The sequence below is a fragment of the Myxine glutinosa genome, chromosome 11 (assembly GCF_964187855.1).
Source record: "Myxine glutinosa chromosome 11, kmMyxGlut1.1, whole genome shotgun sequence".
NCBI lineage: Eukaryota > Metazoa > Chordata > Myxini > Myxiniformes > Myxinidae > Myxine > Myxine glutinosa.
The window spans coordinates 47,644,130-47,664,936 of record NC_136271.1 but is presented as its reverse complement, the minus strand read 5'-3'; the positions used below and the strand labels follow the sequence as shown (position 1 = coordinate 47,664,936).

Genomic DNA, 20,807 nt, shown 5'->3' with positions numbered 1-20,807 from the left:
ATTTCACAAATAAGAGCTATAGTATCCTGCAATTAAAATCACATCTAAACATAATGTTACCACAACTGTAAATAAACTAAATATGAGAAAAACAAATTGTAGAAAATACCACCAGCATCAAAGTTACCTTGGCCATGATATCTGCGTAAGCCATGTAGAGAAAATCTTCCTCCAACTTCCTGCCAAAGCAGAGGACACTCATTTGATGCTGATCACATTACTATGACATTACTTTGTTACAGCTAGAGACTCTCCAATAACGAGTTCCATAATAGAGACTCTCCAATAACGAGTTCCATAATAGAGACTCTCCCATAATGAGTTCCATAATAGAGACTCTCCCATAACGAGTTCCATAATAGAGACTCTCCAATAACGAGTTCCATAATAGAGACTCTCCAATAACGAGTTCCATAATAGAGACTCTCCGATAACGTTCCATAATAGAGACTCTCCAATAACGACTTCCATAATAGAGACTCTCCAATAACGAGTTCCATAATAGAGACTCTCCTATAACGAGTTCCATAATAGAGACTCTCCAATAACGAGTTCCATAATAGAGACTCTCCAATAACGAGTTCCATAATAGAGACTCTCCAATAACGAGTTCCATAATAGAGACTCTCCAATAACGAGTTCCATAATAGAGACTCTCCAATAACGAGTTCCATAATAGAGACTCTCCAATAACGAGTTCCATAATAGAGACTCTCCAATAACGAGTTCCATAATAGAGACTCTCCCATAATGAGTTCCATAATAGAGACTCTTCAATAACGAGTTCCATAATAGAGACTCTCCCATAATGAGTTCCATAATAGAGACTCTCCCATAACGAGTTCCATAATAGAGACTCTCCAATAACGAGTTCCATAATAGAGACTCTCCAATAACGAGTTCCATAATAGAGACTCTCCAATAACGAGTTCCATAATAGAGACTCTCCGATAACGTTCCATAATAGAGACTCTCCAATAACGAGTTCCATAATAGAGACTCTCCAATAACGAGTTCCATAATAGAGACTCTCCTATAACGAGTTCCATAATAGAGACTCTCCAATAGCGAGTTCCATAATAGAGACTCTCCGATAACGTTCCATAATAGAGACTCTCCAATAACGAGTTCCATAATAGAGACTCTCTAATAACGAGTTCCATAATAGAGACTCTCAGATAACGAGTTCCATAATAGAGACACTCCAATAACGAGTTCCATAATAGAGACTCTCCCATAATGAGTTCCATAATAGAGACTCTCCCATAATGAGTTCCATAATAGAGACTCTCCCATAACGAGTTCCATAATAGAGACTCTCCAATAACGAGTTCCATAATAGAGACTCTCCAATAACGAGTTCCATAATAGAGACTCTCTGATAACGAGTTCCATAATAGAGACTCTCCAATAACGAGTTCCATAATAGAGACTCTCCAATAACGAGTTCCATAATAGAGACTCTCCAACAACGAGTTCCATAATAGAGACTAGCCAATAACGAGTTCCATAATAGAGACTCTCTGATAACGTTCCATAATAGAGACTCTCCAATAACGAGTTCCATAATAGAGACTCTCCAATAACGAGTTCCATAATAGAGACTCTCCTATAATGAGTTCCATAATGGAGACTCTCGCATAACGAGTTCCATAATAGAGACTCTCAGATGACGAGTTTCATAATAGAGACTCTCAGATAACGAGTTCCATAATAGAGACTCTCTAATAACGAGTTCCATAATAGAGACTCTCCAATAACGAGTTCCATAAAAGAGACTCATCCAATAACGAGTTCCATAATAGAGACTCTCCAATAACGAGTTCCATAAAAGAGACTCTCCAATAACGAGTTCCATAATAGTGACTCTCCGATAACGAGTTCCATAATAGAGACTCTCCAATAACGAGTTCCATAATAGAGACTCTTCAATAACGAGTTCCATAATAGAGACTCTCCCATAATGAGTTCCATAATAGAGACTCTCCCATAACGAGTTCCATAATAGAGACTCTCCAATAACGAGTTCCATAATAGAGACTCCCCAATAACGAGTTCCATAATAGAGACTCTCCGATAACGTTCCATAATAGAGACTCTCCAATAACGAGTTCCATAATAGCGACTCTCCAATAACGAGTTCCATAATAGAGACTCTCCTATAACGAGTTCCATAATGGAGACTCTCGCATAACAAGTTCCATAATAGAGACTCTCAGATGACGAGTTTCATAATAGAGACTCTCCAATAACGAGTTCCATAAAAGAGACTCTCCAATAACGAGTTCCATAATAGAGACTCTCCGATAACGAGTTCCATAATAGAGACTCTCCAATAACGAGTTCCATAATAGAGACTCTCGCATAACGAGTTCCATAATAGAGACTCTCCAATAACGAGTTCCATAATAGAGACGATCAGATAACGAGTTCCATAATAGAGACTCTCCAATAACGAGTTCCATAATAGAGACTCTCCAATAACGAGTTCCATAATAGAGACTCTCCAATAACGAGTTCCATAATAGAGACTCTCGCATAACGAGTTCCATAATAGAGACTCTCCCATAACGAGTTCCATAATAGAGACTCTCAGATAACGAGTTCCATAATGGAGACTCTCCGATAACGAGTTCCATAATAGAGACTCTCCGATAATGAGTTCCATAATAGAGACTCTCCAATAACGAGTTCCATAATAGAGACTCTCCAATAACGAGTTCCATAATAGAGACTCTCCAATAACGAGTTCCATAATAGAGACTCTCCAATAACGAGTTCCATAATAGAGACTCTCCAATAACGAGTTCCATAATAGAGACTCTCCAATAACGAGTCCATAATAGAGACTCTCCAATAGCAAGTTCCATAATAGAGACTCTAAGATAACGAGTTCCATAATAGAGACTCTCCGACAACGAGTTCCATAATGGAGACTCTCCCATAACGAGTTCCATAATAGAGACTCTGCAATAATGAGTTCCATAATAGAGACTCTCAGATAACGAGTTCCATAATAGAGACCCTCCGATAACAAGTTCCATAACAGAGACTCTCAGATAACGAGTTCCATAATAGAGACTCTCAGATAACGAGTTCCATAATAGACACTCTCAGATAACGAGTTCCATAATAGACACTCTCCCATAACGAGTTCCATAATAGAGACTCTCAGATAACGAGTTCCATAATAGAGCCTCTCCGATAACGAGTTCCATAATAGAGACTCTGCAATAACGAGTTCCATAATAGAGACGATCAGATAACGAGTTCCATAATAGAGACTCTCCAATAACGAGTTCCATAATAGAGACTCTCCAATAACGAGTTCCATAATAGAGACTCTCCAATAACGAGTTCCATAATAGAGACTCTCAGATGACGAGTTCCATAATAGAGACTCTCCGATAACGAGTTCCATAATAGAGACTCTCCGATAATGAGTTCCATAATAGAGACTCTCCGATAACGAGTTCCATAATAGAGACTCTCCTATAACGAGTTCAATAATAGAGACTCTCCCATAACGAGTTCCATAATAGAGACTCTCCAATAACGAGTTCCATAATCGAGACTCTCCAATAATGAGTTCCATAATAGAGACTCTCCCATAACGAGTTCCATAATAGAGACTCTCCCATAACGAGTTCCATAATAGAGACTCTCCCATAACGAGTTCCATAATAGAGACTCTCCCATAACGAGTTCCATAATAGAGACTCTCCCATAACGAGTTCCATAATAGAGACTCTCAGATAACGAGTTCCATAATAGAGACTCTCCCATAATGAGTTCCATAATAGAGACTCTCAGATAACGAGTTCCATAATCGAGACTCTCCGATAACGAGTTCGATAATAGAGACTCTCAAATAACGAGTTCCATAATAGAGACTCTCCAATAACGAGTTCCATAATAGAGACTCTCAGATAACGAGTTCCATAATAGAGACACTCCGATAACGAGTTCCATAATAGAGACTCTCAGATGACGAGTTCCATAATAGAGACTCTCCGATAACGAATTCCATAATAGAGACTCTCCGATAATGAGTTCCATAATAGAGACTCTCCGATAATGAGTTCCATAATAGAGACTCTCCTATAACGAGTTCAATAATAGAGACTCTCCCATAACGAGTTCCATAATAGAGACTCTCCAATAACGAGTTCCATAATCGAGACTCTCCAATAACGAGTTCCATAATAGAGACTCTCCCATAATGAGTTCCATAATAGAGACTCTCCCATAACGAGTTCCATAATAGAGACTCTCCCATAACGAGTTCCATAATAGAGACTCTCCCATAATGAGTTCCATAATAGAGACTCTCCCATAACGAGTTCCATAATAGAGACTCTCCCATAACGAGTTCCATGACAGAGACTCTCCTATAACGAGTTCCATAACAGAGACTCTCCCATAACGAGTTCCACAATAGAGACTCTCCCATAACGAGTTCCATAATAGAGACTCTCCAATAACGAGTTCCATAATAGAGACTCTCCTATAACGAGTTCAATAATAGAGACTCTCCCATAACGAGTTCCATAATAGAGACTCTCAGATAACGAGTTCCATAATAGAGACACTCCGATAACGAGTTCCATAATAGAGACTCTCAGATGACGAGTTCCATAATAGAGACTCTCCGACAACGAGTTCCATAATAGAGACTCTCCGATAATGAGTTCCATAATAGAGACTCTCCGATAACGAGTTCCATAATAGAGACTCTCCTATAACGAGTTCAATAATAGAGACTCTCCCATAACGAGTTCCATAATAGAGACTCTCCAATAACGAGTTCCATAATCGAGACTCTCCAATAACGAGTTCCATAATAGAGACTCTCCCATAACGAGTTCCATAATAGAGACTCTCCCATAACGAGTTCCATAATAGAGACTCTCCCATAACGAGTTCCATAATAGAGACTCTCCCATAATGAGTTCCATAATAGAGACTCTCCCATAACGAGTTCCATAATAGAGACTCTCCCATAACGAGTTCCATGACAGAGACTCTCCTATAACGAGTTCCATAACAGAGACTCTCCCATAACGAGTTCCACAATAGAGACTCTCCCATAACGAGTTCCATAATAGAGACTCTCCAATAACGAGTTCCATAATAGAGACTCTCCAATAAAGAGTTCCACAATAGAAACTCTCCTACAAGGAGATCTCAATGGAGATTCTCCTACAAGGAGTTCCCAATAGAGACTCTCCCATAAGAAGTTCCACAATAGAGACTCTCCTTCAAGGAGTTCCACAATAGAAGACTCGAGAGTCTTCTCCTACAAGGAGTTCCCAATAGAGACTCTCCTACAAGGAGTTCCACAATAGAAGACTCGAGTCTTCTCCTACAAGGAGTTCTCAATGGAGACTCTCCTTTAAGGGGTTCCACATTAGAGACTGAGCAACAAGGAGTTCCACGATAGAGACTGAGCAACAAGGAGTTCCGCAATAGAAGACTTGAGAGTCCTCTCCTGCAAGTTCTCAATAGAGCCTCTCCTACAAGGAGTTCTCAATAGAGACTCTCCTCCAAGGAGTTCCCAATAGAGACTCTCCTATAAGGGGTTCCGCAATAGAGACTGAGCAACAAGGAGCTCCATAATAGAGATTGAGCAACAAGGAGTTCCACAATATAGACTGAGCAACAAGGAGTTCCATAATAGAGACTGAGCAACAAGGAGTTCCATAATAGAGACTGAGCAACAAGGAGTTCCACAATATAGACTGAGCAACAAGGAGTTCCATAATAGAGACTGAGCAACAAGGAGTTCCATAATAGAGACTGAGCAACAAGGAGTTCCATAATAGAGACTGAGCAACAAGGAGTTCCACAATAGAGACTGAGCAACAAGGAGTTCCATAATAGAGATTGAGCAACAAGGAGTTCCATAATAGAGACTGAGCAACAAGGAGTTCCATAATAGAGACTGAGCAACAAGGAGTTCCATAACAGAGACTGAGCAACAAGGAGTTCCATAATAGAGACTGAGCAACAAGGAGTTCCATAATAGAGACTGAGCAACAAGGAGTTCCATAATAGAGACTGAGCAACAAGGAGTTCCATAATAGAGCCTGAGCAACAAAGAGTTCCACAATAGAGACTGAGCAACAAGGAGTTCCATAATAGAGACTGAGCAACAAGGAGTTCCATAATAGAGACTGAGCAACAAGGAGTTCCATAATAGAGACTGAGCAACAAGGAGTTCCATAATAGAGACTGAGCAACAAGGAGTTCCATAATAGAGACTGAGCAACAAGGAGTTCCACAATAGAGACTGAGCAACAAGGAGTTCCATAATAGAGACTCAGCAACAAGGAGTTCCACAATAGAGACTGAGCAACAAGGAGTTCCATAATAGAGACTGAGCAACAAGGAGTTCCATAACAGAGACTGAGCAACAAGGAGTTCCATAACAGAGACTGAGCAACAAGGAGTTCCATAATAGAGACTGAGCAACAAGGAGTTCCATAATAGAGACTGAGCAACAAGGAGTTCCATAATAGAGACTGAGCAACAAGGAGTTCTACAATGCCAACCAACAACACAGAAGGCAGTCATATCCAGCAATTTGTAGCGCTGAGAATTTGCTGCAGGTGTTCATATGTCTGTTCCTTGCATGGTATCATCCGACACGAGAAGTTTTCATCAAATTACCTTTTCCTGAATTTCTATACTCACGATGTCTTTAAGGTTGAATTACACGAGGATGTTTTATGTCCTTACGTTATAAGAGACTGTCCTTAATCCTTGCATTTCACAAAGTATCGCTGAAAATACCGAGATGGTCCATCCAAGGAGTCCAAGTTGTGTTACCAAACGTCCATACCTTTCACGTATGACTTATGGAGGAGCAAGTAGATTAGCAAAACCGCAAAGGTCACGTTCCCACATAATCTCATTTCTTTCCACACAGTTGTTGAAGAACGATAGAGGTAGTCCAAGTATTATGGACGAGTCGAGTATCGCAGAATATTTGGGTGATATGGATTAGGGGGGTATGGTGTGGGGGTGTGAGGTATCACTTAATGGGGTGTATGATGTGTCTCTAAATAGACAATGTTCGATCTCCTTATCCACAACAAACCAGACATCCGGTTGATGTGATGCCAAAGAGAAAAACAACCCTTCCATATTAACCAACAACCCAAAATCAACAACGGCCCAATGCGTAACATGGATGAAATGACCAAACGTTCATTAAAATGTAAATACACACACAGTCCCCAGAGGTTGCACAATAAGGATGCTTGGAATGCATATTGGAGATCACACATGAAACAATGTCGCAGATTACAGGCCAGGATGTTGAGGTTCGAGTCATGGCATACGTTTTCTCAGTGAGAGCAGTACGGCTGAACTGTAGAATAAGTTGATGCAATGGGTCAAGACGCGTCTCTGTTTCTTCCTCTTCCTCTTCGTCATCCTCTTGTGCTTTCTGATCAGGCAGAACCATTCAAGTCAATATCGTAGAAATGTATTTTGATACATACCCAGTAACATTATTGACACCATTATTTTTGATGAAGTGTTACTTATTTTTAATACAGAATATAAATAACTGGGAAATGGCTGATAATAATCAATACGCGATCAGAACCAGCGTTAACCTGCGATGAATCAGACTAAACGCAACTTCTCTACATCTTTTCAGAATATGCACAGACATCTGTGGAATTACATTTGAGGTGATGCAGATAACAATGAATTATGATTATTAATCATGGAGAAACCATACAACGCTGCACACATGCTTGTGCAAATGCTCACGATGCCGTGCAACGACCCTCAGCACAAAGTGGCACACGCAAGCACGGTGGCCGACACCACGTCCGACCGACCCGGCCACCATGCCGGACCGGATATGATCGCGCTGGCGGGCTGTGCGTCTCTACACACATGCTAAAGATGTCCACAGGTTGTGGCCATGACATGGAAGTACTGGGGACTCGTATGACTATGGAAGTGGCCACGTTGTGCACACTGCGTAACAACAGGTCTTTTCCTCGTCTTTCCCTCGTGGTCCCCCTGTGCTGTCTTTCCCTCGCAGTCCCCCTGTGCTGTCTTTCCCTCGCGGTCCCCCCCTGTACTGTCTTTCGCTCGCGGTCCCCCTGTGCTGTCTTTCCCTCGTGGTCCCCCTGTGCTGTCTTTCCCTCGCGGTCCCCCTGTGCTGTCTTTCCCTCATGGTCCCCCTGTGCTGTCTTTCCCTCGTGGTCCCCCTGTGCTGTCTTTCCCTCGTGGTCCCCCTGTGCTGTCTTTCCCTCGTGGTCCCCCTGTACTGTCTTTCCCTCGTGGTCCCCCTGTACTGTCTTTCCCTCGTGGTCCCCCTGTGCTGTCTTTCCCTCGTGGTCCCCCTGTGCTGTCTTTCCCTCATGGTCCCCCTGTGCTGTCTTTCCCTCGTGGTCCCCCTGTGCTGTCTTTCCCTCGTGGTCCCCCTGTGCTGTCTTTCCCTCGCAGTCCCCCTGTACTGTCTTTCCCTCGCGGTCCCCCTGTACTGTCTTTCCCTCGTGGTCCACCTGTACTGTCTTTTCCTCGTGGTCCCCCTGTACTGTCTTTCCCTCATGGTCCCCCTGTGCTGTCTTTCCCTCGTGGTCCACCTGTACTGTCTTTCCCTCATGGTCCCCCTGTGCTGTCTTTCCCTCGTGGTCCCCCTGTGCTGTCTTTCCCTCGTGGTCCCCCTGTGCTGTCTTTCCCTCGTGGTTCCCCTGTACTGTCTTTCCCTCGTGGTCCCCCTGTGCTGTCTTTCCCTCGTGGTCCCCCTGTGCTGTCTTTCCCTCGTGGTTCCCCTGTACTGTCTTTCCCTCGTGGTCCCCCTGTGCTGTCTTTCCCTCGTGGTCCCCCTGTGCTGTCTTTCCCTCGTGGTCCCCCTGTGCTGTCTTTCCCTCGTGGTCCCCCTGTGCTGTGTTTCCCTCGCGGTTGTCAGCTCTTTCACGAGCCTCGATTCAGTATCCCAAAAAAAAAAAAACACATGCCATTAACAGGTGCGACAGTGTGGACATGCAACGGGTGCATCTTAAACCTCTTTAACAAGAAGTGATCCTCCAGTTTGCCGATTGTTGCAGCAGAAACGATACGGTGGTGAGTTACTAATTTCCTGATAACTTCACCTGTTTATGACATATTGGCGTAGCCTGAATCTTGAATGTGTGTGATGCTCATTCTTAGGGGGTGCAAATCCAAAGATCTTGCCTGTTTCGAGAGAGAATCATCCAGAATCCATTGGTATATGAAATTTGACTATTTGCCTGAAGTTCCACTTTCTTCTTCCCCATTCAAACTCGTACTAGCAACTTAAGTTCTCTTTCCTGTACCAACACAGTTCCCATCATTATTCGCACAAGTAATTTTGCAACTGTGTTCTATTTTAACAATTAATAATCAAATTTGAAGTCAATACAGTACCAAAGTAAGTCTGAAATGCACAATTTGGCCACCTAAGAACCAAATAAACAAGTGAATAAAAAAATTTATGCTACATTAAAAAGGCAATGTTGGGATGACAAACTACAGTCTAAAAAAGGTCCTAAACAAGATAGGGATGATGTTGGTTTAGAGAGTAGCTAACACTATTGCCATCACATAACAATCCCTACATCACTGCCTCATTTACACTTCATCAGTTATTGCTTCGAGCTTCTACAAACACTCCACTGGTTACGACAGTACCTGATTACTCTTGTCGTGTAGCCACATACTGAGACTACAAATTAGCAGCCCAAGTACAATGTTATAATATCAGTACATGATCATCAACTTCTTACAAACTGCATGGACATCTCCAATAACAGCATTCTATAATTATCTCCATTTGTGATTGGTTACTCCAAGTTGATAAAAAAGAAAAGTAGGAAAGACAACTGAAGTTGCAAGAAGTCCCTGAAATTATATGGGAGCTTCTTATACTTATGCGGAAATGAAATATAGGAGCTTCTAATACTTTTAGCTCGGCTAAAAAATAGTCTGGAGGCAGTGACGTAGGGATTGTTATGTGATGGCAATAATGTTAGCTACTCTCTAAAGTCTAAACCAACATCATCCCTATCTTCTTTAGGACCTTTTTTTTTAGACTGCAGTTTGTCATCCCGACATTGCCTTTTTAATTTAGCATACATTTTTTTATTCACTTGTTTCTGTAATTTTTTTACAATGTGGAATAACACAATGGTATATGGTACTCAGAGGATACCCAATCTTGGAGCAAAAGTGCCAAGATATCTTAGTCAGTAATGTCAAACAATTTGGCCACCGAAGAACCAAATACATTAACCGACCGATATATGCTGGTCTCATGAAGTGTTCTCATATTTGATGGGAATCTCAAGAGAAATACATAGGAGATTATTTTTCAAATGCTAGATTTAAACTTTGATATATTTCAGGATATTCCTGAATTGATCCCTGCAAGGCTTAGCCAAGTATCATAAGCACTTTGGGGTTATGCTCCTTGCCCAAAGAATGAGAGAGAAAAAAGCAAAAACCCTTTGGCACGCCATCCTGACAGCTTCCCCTGTACTCACGGCTATGTCATCAATGAGCTTATCTTCAAATAGATTCTCCTCCGTTTCTATCCACGCTCCCTGATAGGCTTGCAGGAACATGTTAATCACACGGTGCCTGAGGAGGGGAGGATGAACAGTGGAGGGGATCGGGGTGCAAGCAGGCAGGCAATGGATAGGGGAGGCTCCGAAGCACGGTGAAGACCTTGAATTTGGCGGGTGCTCGAGTGAAGGGGCAGCGTGAGCTGCCGGGAGTCAATGTTTGAAATGACATGCTTTATTGCCACTGATGTGACATTCATGATCTGTTTCACACTTGGCCGCAAATCATCTCAAGAGATGTTAAAAGTCCCTCTCCGGCATTCAAAATTAGCAAATCAAAGCTTATCACTTTTCTTCTCTTGAACTCAGGTTACATTAAATTCCTCAGATTTGCTAAATTTTGTAGTAATTCTTTTGAATCCCTCCGATTATGGTCGACACAGTTAGTTTTAGCTACGGGACTGACTGCATAGTGCATCATACTTCATTCAAGACATGGCACGTGACTAGTGAGGCTGGCAGAAGAAAGCCAGAGTATGAAACAGACATCGGCATGTATTTCAAGCACTCCTCAACAGAAAAGCTCCACTCTCCATTCCATTGGCCGACAAGCCATTAGTCGTCAGAGTCGGGGAAGAATGAGGGTAGAAGTAGAAACCCTCCAGGAAGGACCTCACTCTCCCGGTTCTCTTCGAACAACACAGCTTGGGGCCAACCAATCGGGCTTGATCGAGTGCATTACAAAAACGATGTGCCCACTTTACCAAGATGAGCTTTCTAATGAATGGAGCAAATTCCATCTTCATACGCTTCTTCAGCAGCCAGATGCGAGAGAATGAACCCAAGAAGAAATTGCTAACTTTATGTCTACAGGGGGGCACACAGCAATATGACAGCGTTAAATCAGGGCACCACAACTTGAAAATGGCAGCCTCTTAAGAAAAGGAAGTTTTGTGCTTTGTCAAATCATTTAACTCATGGTTAGCATGTGCAAAATAATATAGCTCCATAACGAGCTTACAGAAGTAAACACCTGTCAGGTTTTCAAATTGCTGGTTAAAAGCATGCATGCCCAGCTTCAAATAGATAAATGGGCCTTGTATTCCAACAACAGGGACTGCTAATTCCACAAGAACTGACTCTGAACACTTACAAGATGGAAATGGAGATAGCTTCAACTATGGGACAGTTAAGAGGGTGTGAAAGAGCTCACCTTGGAAGGTTGTATAAAGGAGCCATGCGGAAGCAGGCAACCACCGCCCGCTTACGCTGTTTGGATAACAGTTTATGCCAGACAGCTTTACGAGTACGTGATGGATGTTCAACCTACAAAATCACACATGAGTGTTAAAATTAAATGGAAATGATACAATGTGCAACACTTATGGTATAGGTATACCTTTCAAAATGATCGAATAAGACTGTTTGTGTACTGTACTCTAATGTACTGATGTGAACAATGCAAACTGCCAAAGTGTTGTCCAATTGGGGGTTAACCATCCATGCAATCAATGTACCATTCAGATGATGTCCCACGTAGATTATTGTCATTGAAATGAAGTTCTTACATGCACAACTAGAACGGCACTCGGTAGAGCGCATACCTCCGCCAGGCTAAATAGTTTGTTTTGTATCCCAATAATAGGCCGGATCTGCATCCGGACCTGAACCAAAATCTAATCGGCTTGTTCTTGTCACCTAACCAACTCGTCCACCATGTTTAGTCATAACTCGTCCATAACTTTTTAAAATATCATGTTATATATCGCTTCACTCAATGGTGAAGAATCATTAAAAAATTAAAAATTCTCGTGTCCAAATCCATATTCACCAAAATTGAATCCATTCGTCCTCGTCACACACCCAACCTGTCCACCAAGTTTCGTCCAAATCCGTCCACAGCTTTTTGAGATATCCTGCTAGCGAATCATGTTATCCGTGTCACATACACTACCTTTCTGCCAAATTTCGTCCGAATCTGTCCACACCTTTTTGAGATATCTTGTTCACAGACAGACAAACAAACAAACAAACAAACAAACAGAAAGGGGTGAAAACATAACCTCCATCCACCTTCGGTGGTGGAGGTAACAACACAATCCATAAATATTCTTTGGTGAATGAAAAAGCAGGGAAGAATGTTCCACATAATTCCATTACCAAATCATATTCTGCTGATAGGTTAACCAAAAATACACTGTGATTACGAGCAAGCATGCTTGTGGCAAAACACACACACATACACACACACACACACACACACACACACACACACAACATTTATAAAAGCCGTAGCCTCACATGCTCCAGGTAGAAGAGAACAGCAGAAATCTCCACCACACGAGAGACAGTCTTCGCTGGATCAGAGGTCTCTCCAGACTTTCCTGGCAATCCCTTGTACAATGAAATTTGCCAGCGGATGGCTGGATCATCCAACTGCAGCACAATATGAAAAGATCATGAAAAAACAACATTCATTACAACTACCATGACAATGATGATGAGCTAGAGTATCCTTCTTCAGAAGAAACCACTTAAAGTATCTCTTCAAACACAATGGGGTGCACTACAAGTCACCATCACATATTTTCAACCAACAATAAGGAATTTATCGACACAAGTGCAAATAAATAGAAGAAATGAACAAATAGGTGAAAGTGGTGAGATAAGAAGCAAAATGGCAGGGCCGAGGCTGCAAACTTCCAGTCATGGTCCAACTTGCCTTGCTCTCTGAGTGCAGGTTATTTTCAACGTAATCTTTGACTTCCTCTTCTGAATACTTCTACAGAGAAAAAAATAAATTACAACAAAGTGTCATCCATAGGTGGAGGAAGATATATATACGTTTTTTTTTTTTTTAAGAAACAGGAAGTAAATTCCTGCGTGGGGCTAGTGTGAAAAAATTCTGACTCAACCCGGGACTCAAACCCAGGAACTCATCACTTACGTGGTGACAGCCCACTGAGCTGTTGAGTCTCCGGGATATCCTCAGAGATTTCTCACACTAACACTGCGATATATATATATATATATATATATATATATATATATATATATATATATATATATATATATATATATATATATATAATATATATTATATATATATTTATATTATATATATATTGATATGGTTCTGAGATTTGTATATATGACATCATTAAAGGTTAAAGGTTTGCCCCCCATAGTTAGTCCACAAGCAACACGTAGGCCCACTTAGAATATTAGTTATGTCATAGTATGTGTAAGAGTAGGCCATTTCCCTAGTAACATCTGCGTTGTGTGAAGAAATGAGCTTAGGTCCTTTCATTTTGCGGCCACCCTCCCAATTCCATCTATGGGCAAAATCGATCCCGCGCCCCATTTTGGCTGATCCCTCCGTGTGTTGCGCTTTGCCTGCCAGCAGCGTTAGCTGCCCTTTGTTCGCTCGAACTAGCCCAGTGACACGAGGTAGGCCTGGAAAGAGGAAGGAGCGCAGGGTCGGGGTGTGGCAGAGTCGAGGAGCACGTCAGAGGCGGTGACGGTAAGGGCCATCAGCCAACCAGGGCTCTGAGGGCATGGCGTGATAGGGGGTGGTGAAGAACGTCTGGTGAGTTCCAGAGGGTTCCAAGGGTGTGGCAATAAAACCCTTTGCGCGAGGCCCCAACCTCAGTTGAGATGAGAAGGGATGCACGGTGTTGAATAGAGTTGAGGAGGGAGAGGACTTATGAGGAGGATTTGTCAAAGGACTGCCCTTGAACAGGACTCATTGGGTGAAAGAATTGCGCTTTGTAAGAGGACTTGCTCGGAGCGCTCGTATGAGGAGGACTGAAGCCAGGCACTGGTATTGAGAGAACTCAAAGGACCGGCGTGCACACGACAGTGTCGAGCGGACTTGGTCGAGGAATTGAAAAGCGCATTGTTAGCGCCGATTCGCTTATTACGTATGCGGCCGCAGCAGCCAGTGTAATTGCCAGAGCCAGCTCTACCGTTCGCCCCGTAATTATCCCGTGCGCGCCAACGACACGCGGAGAGCTCCTGCCGTCTCGAGTCATCTACTTCGCGGTGCGAGCTTGGGACCGGAGGAAGAGCTGCCCGGACGCCATCCCTGGACGTGGTGACCATCAACCTGTTCATCTGCAATCCCCGTGTGAGTGTGTCTGAGTGTGAACGGGCCCGTTTGTCTTGGGAATAAGTACAAGACTGTTTAAGGACTGCACTGTGTCTTCTTCTTCTGATTGTTGTACAAAGTTTAAATAAATCTTGTTATTCCTTTCTTCCAATTCGATCGTTTCTGTGATTTCCATCATTGGGTAAGTGTGGCACGATCAAGAACCGCTTGGATCGGGGTCTAGTCATTGATAACGGCTCGGGTCACGGGTTCGCTACCGCTCGGCGTATCCACCAACACCCGTGATTCGGGCGGGGCTTATTTCCTCGTTTCTGGGCAGCGCGAGTAATTAGGTATTAGTGATTAGTCCTACGACCCTACTTCGCTCTGTCCGGCAAGGACGTCATAGTTTCCGGGTCCCGTCGGCTAGTCAAAGACAAGGGGACTAATCCCCCCTTGGTAAGGGGAAAAGGCCGGCGCTGAGATTCGCAACAATATATTGTAACGGATTTGAGAATCCTGTTGTTGTAAATATCACCCTCTGTAAATAGTAATTCTTTGTAAATACCTCCATTTGTGTAAAGGTCAAAGGTCATCCCCTTAGCTAGTCCATGTACAAGCACGTAGGCCACCATAGAACCTCTCTATAGTTATTTCTTATTCTATGTTAGTTTAAGGCTGTGTTTCCCATTAATTGACTCTGCATTGCACCAAATGACATAAGATAGTTCCCTTTTCAAGTTTCCCCCAAATCATCTCTTCAAAGTGCCAGTAACATTGGGCTGTTTTCTGCGGTGCGCGCCACCGTTGCATTGGGCGGTTTTCTGCGGCGTTCGCCACCATTGCATTGGGCTGTTTTCTTCACCCCAAAACGCCATTATGGGCGTGGCCGGCCCATCGTCTTCAGGAGGTGGAGCCAGGAAGCCCTTGCGCCCAACCAGGACTCGGTGGGCACGGCTTGGTAAGGTGTGGCTATGGCTTGGTAGGGCGTGGCTATATAACCCGTAGAGGGAAGCCCCACCCAGGAGATGACCGGGGGAGCCCGAGGCGTGCAGCGACAACCAGCCCCTGCCGCGTGCAACGAAAATACGTGTGCCTGCCACCGCCTTGCTCGCTTCCAGCCTGGAGAGGACCTGCTTGCTGTGCCGCCCTGCCAAACCTTCCAGCCCTGTGGTCCCACCTTCCTCTCCCTCCAGCCAATCCAATCTGCAATTCCCTATTCGTGTGAGTGAGTTCGTTCTGTCTATATTGTCCTGGGTATAAGTAAGCTTGTATAAGTTAATAACTGCACTGTGTCTTCTATTTTTCCCTGTAAATTACATTTCTTTTCTTCTCTTGCTTTGGTTGTGTGTAAATAATTAATAAATCCCTGTGTTCTTTCTTTACCCCTTTTGCTTCTTCACATTCGGTCGCTTTAGAGGTTTCCACATTGAACACCTGTGGCACGATTTGGCCAACATTTAGGATCGGGTTAGTATTTGTTAATGGCTCGGACCGCGGGCTGCTAAAAACCGCTCGGCAAATACCATCTTGTCCGCGGTCTCGAACGGAGTTGCCCACCTGCCTCGTGGAGGGATTGCCGGAGGCGTATGGGAATCCCCTTGACCAATCGCTTCGGGCAATCCCACCCCACAAGGGAGCAGGGTAGCTTCAGGATCGGAGACTGCCAGTGAAAATAGAAGGGGGATTAACCCCCCCCCCCCCCCCCGCTAATGGGAGCGCCGTACTCCGTTTCCATAACAATTGGAGTCAGGAGTGGGATTCGGACCCGAAGTGCACGTAACGCACTCAAAATTACGAGTGGCCAAAATTGTATTTTAACATCCTAAATTTAAATCGTGCCATGGATAATCAAGGCGACCGGATGCCGGTGGGGGTAGAGTTAGAGGGTTTGGAATCGACCCAGGACCCCAGGTAGGAAATGGAGGAGGAGAGCAATGAGGATGTGGTAGCGGGGGTTTCAGACGCACAAAATGGCGGCCTCGCGCACGAGGTTGCAGCAGCACCAAATTGCACCGCGCACGAGGTTGGAGGCGCACAAAATGGCGCCTCGCAGAGCGCACGGTAGCCACACGCGCTGTACCACTACCAGTGGGCGTTGATGTGGGGGACTTCGTGGCGCAATTCACCGCGATGCTGAGAGAGGAAATGCAAAACCAACTTGTGGGATTGAGGGCTGATAGTGAGAAATTGGGAGACCAAATTGAAGCAATAACGGACGAAATGAGGGCCGATAGAGAGGGAATGGAAAACAGAATGGGTGACCGAATTTAAAAAATGGGGAAGAACAGAGACCGCAGGTTGGGCGAGCAGGTCCCAAGGGTGCACGACGAGGTAAAGCGGGTTGAGAAGCGCTGGTTGAGCGAGGCGGAGCAAAGCGCGGGTAAAATATCGGGAAAAGAGATCGCGACCCAGGGTTTGGAAAAGCCGGCGACCGCTGAGGTAGAGGGAATTTTAATAAAGCCAGCGGTCGTCGAGGTGAATAAAGAAAAAGAAATAGTTAAAATCGGGCTTGTAGAGACGGCAGAATTAGAAAAGCACCAGCAGAAGGAAGAAATGGATGATGTGCAAAGTCTGAATTCACATCCTGATGCCGTACTTGCTAATCCTTATAAAGATTTGCAGGTGCGCGTGGAGAAGAGGATCCCAAAGGTGAGTCGCGCAGTATATGGTGCGAAGAGGTTTCTCGGCAAAGTGTTTGGCGCGAAGAGAATTGTCGCGCGATTGGGGTCGATATGGCACCCGGGCGTTTGTGGGAGGTCCGTGGGGCGTGGTGTGAGAGAAAATGGCACTCGTGTGAGGAAAAAGTGTGCGTCGGCAAGTGAGTGCGTTATAAAGTGTGGGAGTAAAACCGAGTGCGAGCGGGAATGCACGTCGGAGTGTACGGAGTGTGACACAGAGAGTGAGAGCGATACGGAGTGTACGTGCGAGGGTGAGAGTGACCCGGAGAGTGAGTTGGTGGAGGAGCGGGTGCGAGGATGCACGCTTGGGATGGACGATGAGAGTGTGCGAGAAAGCACACCTGAGGTGGTTGTGGCGCGGGTGTGGGAGAGCCCATGGAAGCGCGTGAGTGGGTGGATGCAAGAGTGCATGCCCATGGTGAGTGTTACGGAGGACGTAACGGAAGAGAGGTGTGGAACGAAGTGTGTGAACGACGAGTGTGCGCAAGAGGGTGCGCGAGAGGAGTGGTGTGTAACAGGGAGTGCGGTGGTGGAATGGACGGAGTGTGTGGGATGCACTGGAGGCGCCGGGTTTTGTGAGTGTGAAAAGGGTCGCGTATGCGTGTGAGCAGGCGAGTAAGGCATCGACGTTAAACGGGGCAGCGTTTAGGGCGACGGATAGCCGACGCGAGCACTCGGGGCGCGGTGCGCTTTGTTGGATGCGAGGCTCGGCGCGGATCGGTGCTGCATCGCTTCTCTTCGAAGCGTCGTGCACGATTCGAGCCTGGCCCCGCCCCGCACGGTCGAGTCCGGGCTTTGCCGGGCAAGGCGACCGGTCCGGTTCAAGGGCAGGTAGGAGGGATCGGAACGGTCCTCCAGTACTTACTTTTTCCACATGCGAAATTTGCATTTATGTTTATTTAAATTATACAATGGACTACAAAATGTAAATGTTTCATGATATTTGTTATATTATATCACCTTTATCTATCAATATTGTTGAAATGAAGATCAAATAGCTGTATGTTGAAATATGTTGAAAAAGTCAAAACTTTACATGGGGTGTACTTACTTTTTCACGTGACTGTATACAGTGCGTATCAAAAAAAAGGTAATCCGAATTCAAGGGGTTAATATGCAAAGGTTATTTAGTTTGACAATTTCCATGTGGTTTACCAATTAAGAGGGGATCCTCAGCTTTCCATTGGGCCTTTCATGCATCATTGCTGTCACACATGACCGAGTACATATTCATTGAAAATAACAAGTTCAAATCGCATTTTTACAAGTTTGGCTAATCGGTCCGATCCAACAACAACAACAACAACAACAACAACAACATGCATTTTAAGGCCATTTTCCCTGCGAGAGCAGGGACTAGCCTTGCGGTCCCCATGACAATCTTCTCCATTTTGCCCTATTTTCTGCATCTCTCCTTGTTAACCCCCTTGCCCGCATTTCTTCTTCCACCATCTTTAGCCAAGTCTTTCTCGGTCTTCCCCGTCCTCTACTTCCTTCTACATTCATTTCCATCACTCTTCTCAACCAGTCACTTTCATCCTTCCTCAACACATGACCAAACCATCTCAACCTGTTCCTCTTCACAGCATCAATCACAGGCTCTATTCCCATCATCTTTCGCAATTCATCATTTGTCTTCCTCTCTCTCAACGATACTCCGCACATCCACCGAACCATTCGCATTTCCACCCTTTCCAGCCTTCGTTACTGCTCTACGTTCATTACCCATGCCTCGCTCCCATAAATTATAACACTTCTCACACATGCAGCATACACCTTTCCCTTCAGCTTCAACGACACCCCCCCACCTCATCAGCACGCCACTCAGTTCCCGAAACTTCTTCCATGCACATCTCACTCTTGCAACCGTTGCCGAGTCTGATCAACCTTCTCCATTCAGCATGTCTCCGAGGTAGCAAAATGTTTTCACACCTTCCAGCTTCACGCCGTCTCCACGATCCAACTCAACATTTCCTCCATCTGCAGCTCCCTCTGTGCACACCTTACATTAGAATGTAGCTGCCACACTGGTTAATGACCCTCTCAGACCACTACATTTTTGATGAACCCACTCAGCGCACATTGTACATTGAACTGAGTTCACTCCGACACCCTTCCTGCACACAGCACATGGCCACTTCCCAGTTCTTTCCACCTCACCACATGCTTTACCACTTGCCATCACCTTCGTCTTTCCTATATTCACCTTCAGACCTTTTGTCTCCATACATTCCTTCCACTTGTTCATCTTTTCCTTCAGTCCATCCATACTTTCCGCAATCAACACCAGATCATCTGCATACAACAACTCCCATGGTAAACCCTCCTTTACGTTCTGAGCCAGCATCTCCATCACAGCTACAAATAGTAGTGGACTTAGTACCGACCCCTGATGCACTCCCATCTTCACCTCAAACTCACCACTGTTCCCGTCCTTCGTCCTTACAGCTGTGCGCGCTCTTTTGTACATTGCCATCACTACTCTAATCAACCATTCCTCCACTCCTAACTTCCTCAATGCCCATGTCAATACTTCGCGTGGAACCCTATCGAATGCTTTCTCCAGATCAACAAACCCAAGAAACACCTTCTTCCTCTTCTCCATGTACTTCTCCGGCAACTGCCTCACAATAAAGAGCGCGTCTGTCGTTCCTCTTCCTGGCATCAATCCAAACTGCATTTTGTCGAACTTCACCTTCCTTATCCTCCTCTCCAACACCCTTTCCAATACCTTCATTCCATGCTCCAATAACTTTATCGCTCGATACGAGCCACACTCCAGAGGGTCACCTTTCCCCTTGTGTAGAGGGACGAGGGTACTCAGTTCCCAATCCACTGGAATGCGGCCTTCTTTCACCACCAAATTACAGATCTCTGTCATTCTCTTCACACCCCAACTTCCTGCTGCCTTCAACATATCTCCCACAACTCCCGTCGGCCCTCCCGCTTTTCTACTCTTCATTGCTTTTATTGCTTCCCTCAACTTCCTTCTCAGTTATCTTCTCTGCCAGTCCTAAAACTGGGTTACTCTCTATGTTGCCATCCCATTCATTCTCTGCATTCAACAGCATTTCCATATATCTTTTCCATCTTCCTTTAATTCCATCTGGGTCCACAACGATTTGTCCCACTTCATCCTTCAAGCAACTCATCCCCATCACATCACACCTCTCTTGCGCTGTCTGCTTTGCAATCCTGAATACCGCTCTCTGACCCTCTTCCGAATCCAAGCTTTCTCCGAACATTTTCCTACATGCCTCCTGCGCCTTTGCTACCTCTTTCTTTGCTGCCTTATAACTTTCATGCTCTGCTTTTTCTGCTCCCGTACCCTTCGCCTTCTGCCACTCCTTGAACTTCTTCCTCTTCTCGTCAATCCTCTTTCCAAATTCCTCATCCACCACCATGTTTCCGAGTGCCTCGGTGGTCCTTTTGTCCATCCACATACCTCACCAACAGCTCCCAACAGACTATCTTTCATTGACA

The 20,807-nt window shown here is 44.6% G+C and overlaps 1 protein-coding gene across 1 annotated transcript in view; it reads right to left on the bottom strand.

Annotated features, from left to right (window-relative positions):
• LOC137436654 (ryanodine receptor 2) overlaps nt 1-20,807 on the bottom strand; it is a 344,268-nt gene that overhangs the window by 105,449 nt on the left and 218,012 nt on the right. The window contains exons 74-79 of the mRNA XM_078786637.1: nt 13,276-13,335; nt 12,855-12,989; nt 11,767-11,879; nt 11,318-11,420; nt 7,347-7,453; nt 128-179 (exon numbers count right to left, since the gene is read on the bottom strand). Coding sequence (XP_078642763.1) covers nt 128-179; nt 7,347-7,453; nt 11,318-11,420; nt 11,767-11,879; nt 12,855-12,989; nt 13,276-13,335 — 570 coding nt within the window. The remainder of the gene's footprint in view (nt 1-127; nt 180-7,346; nt 7,454-11,317; nt 11,421-11,766; nt 11,880-12,854; nt 12,990-13,275; nt 13,336-20,807) is intronic.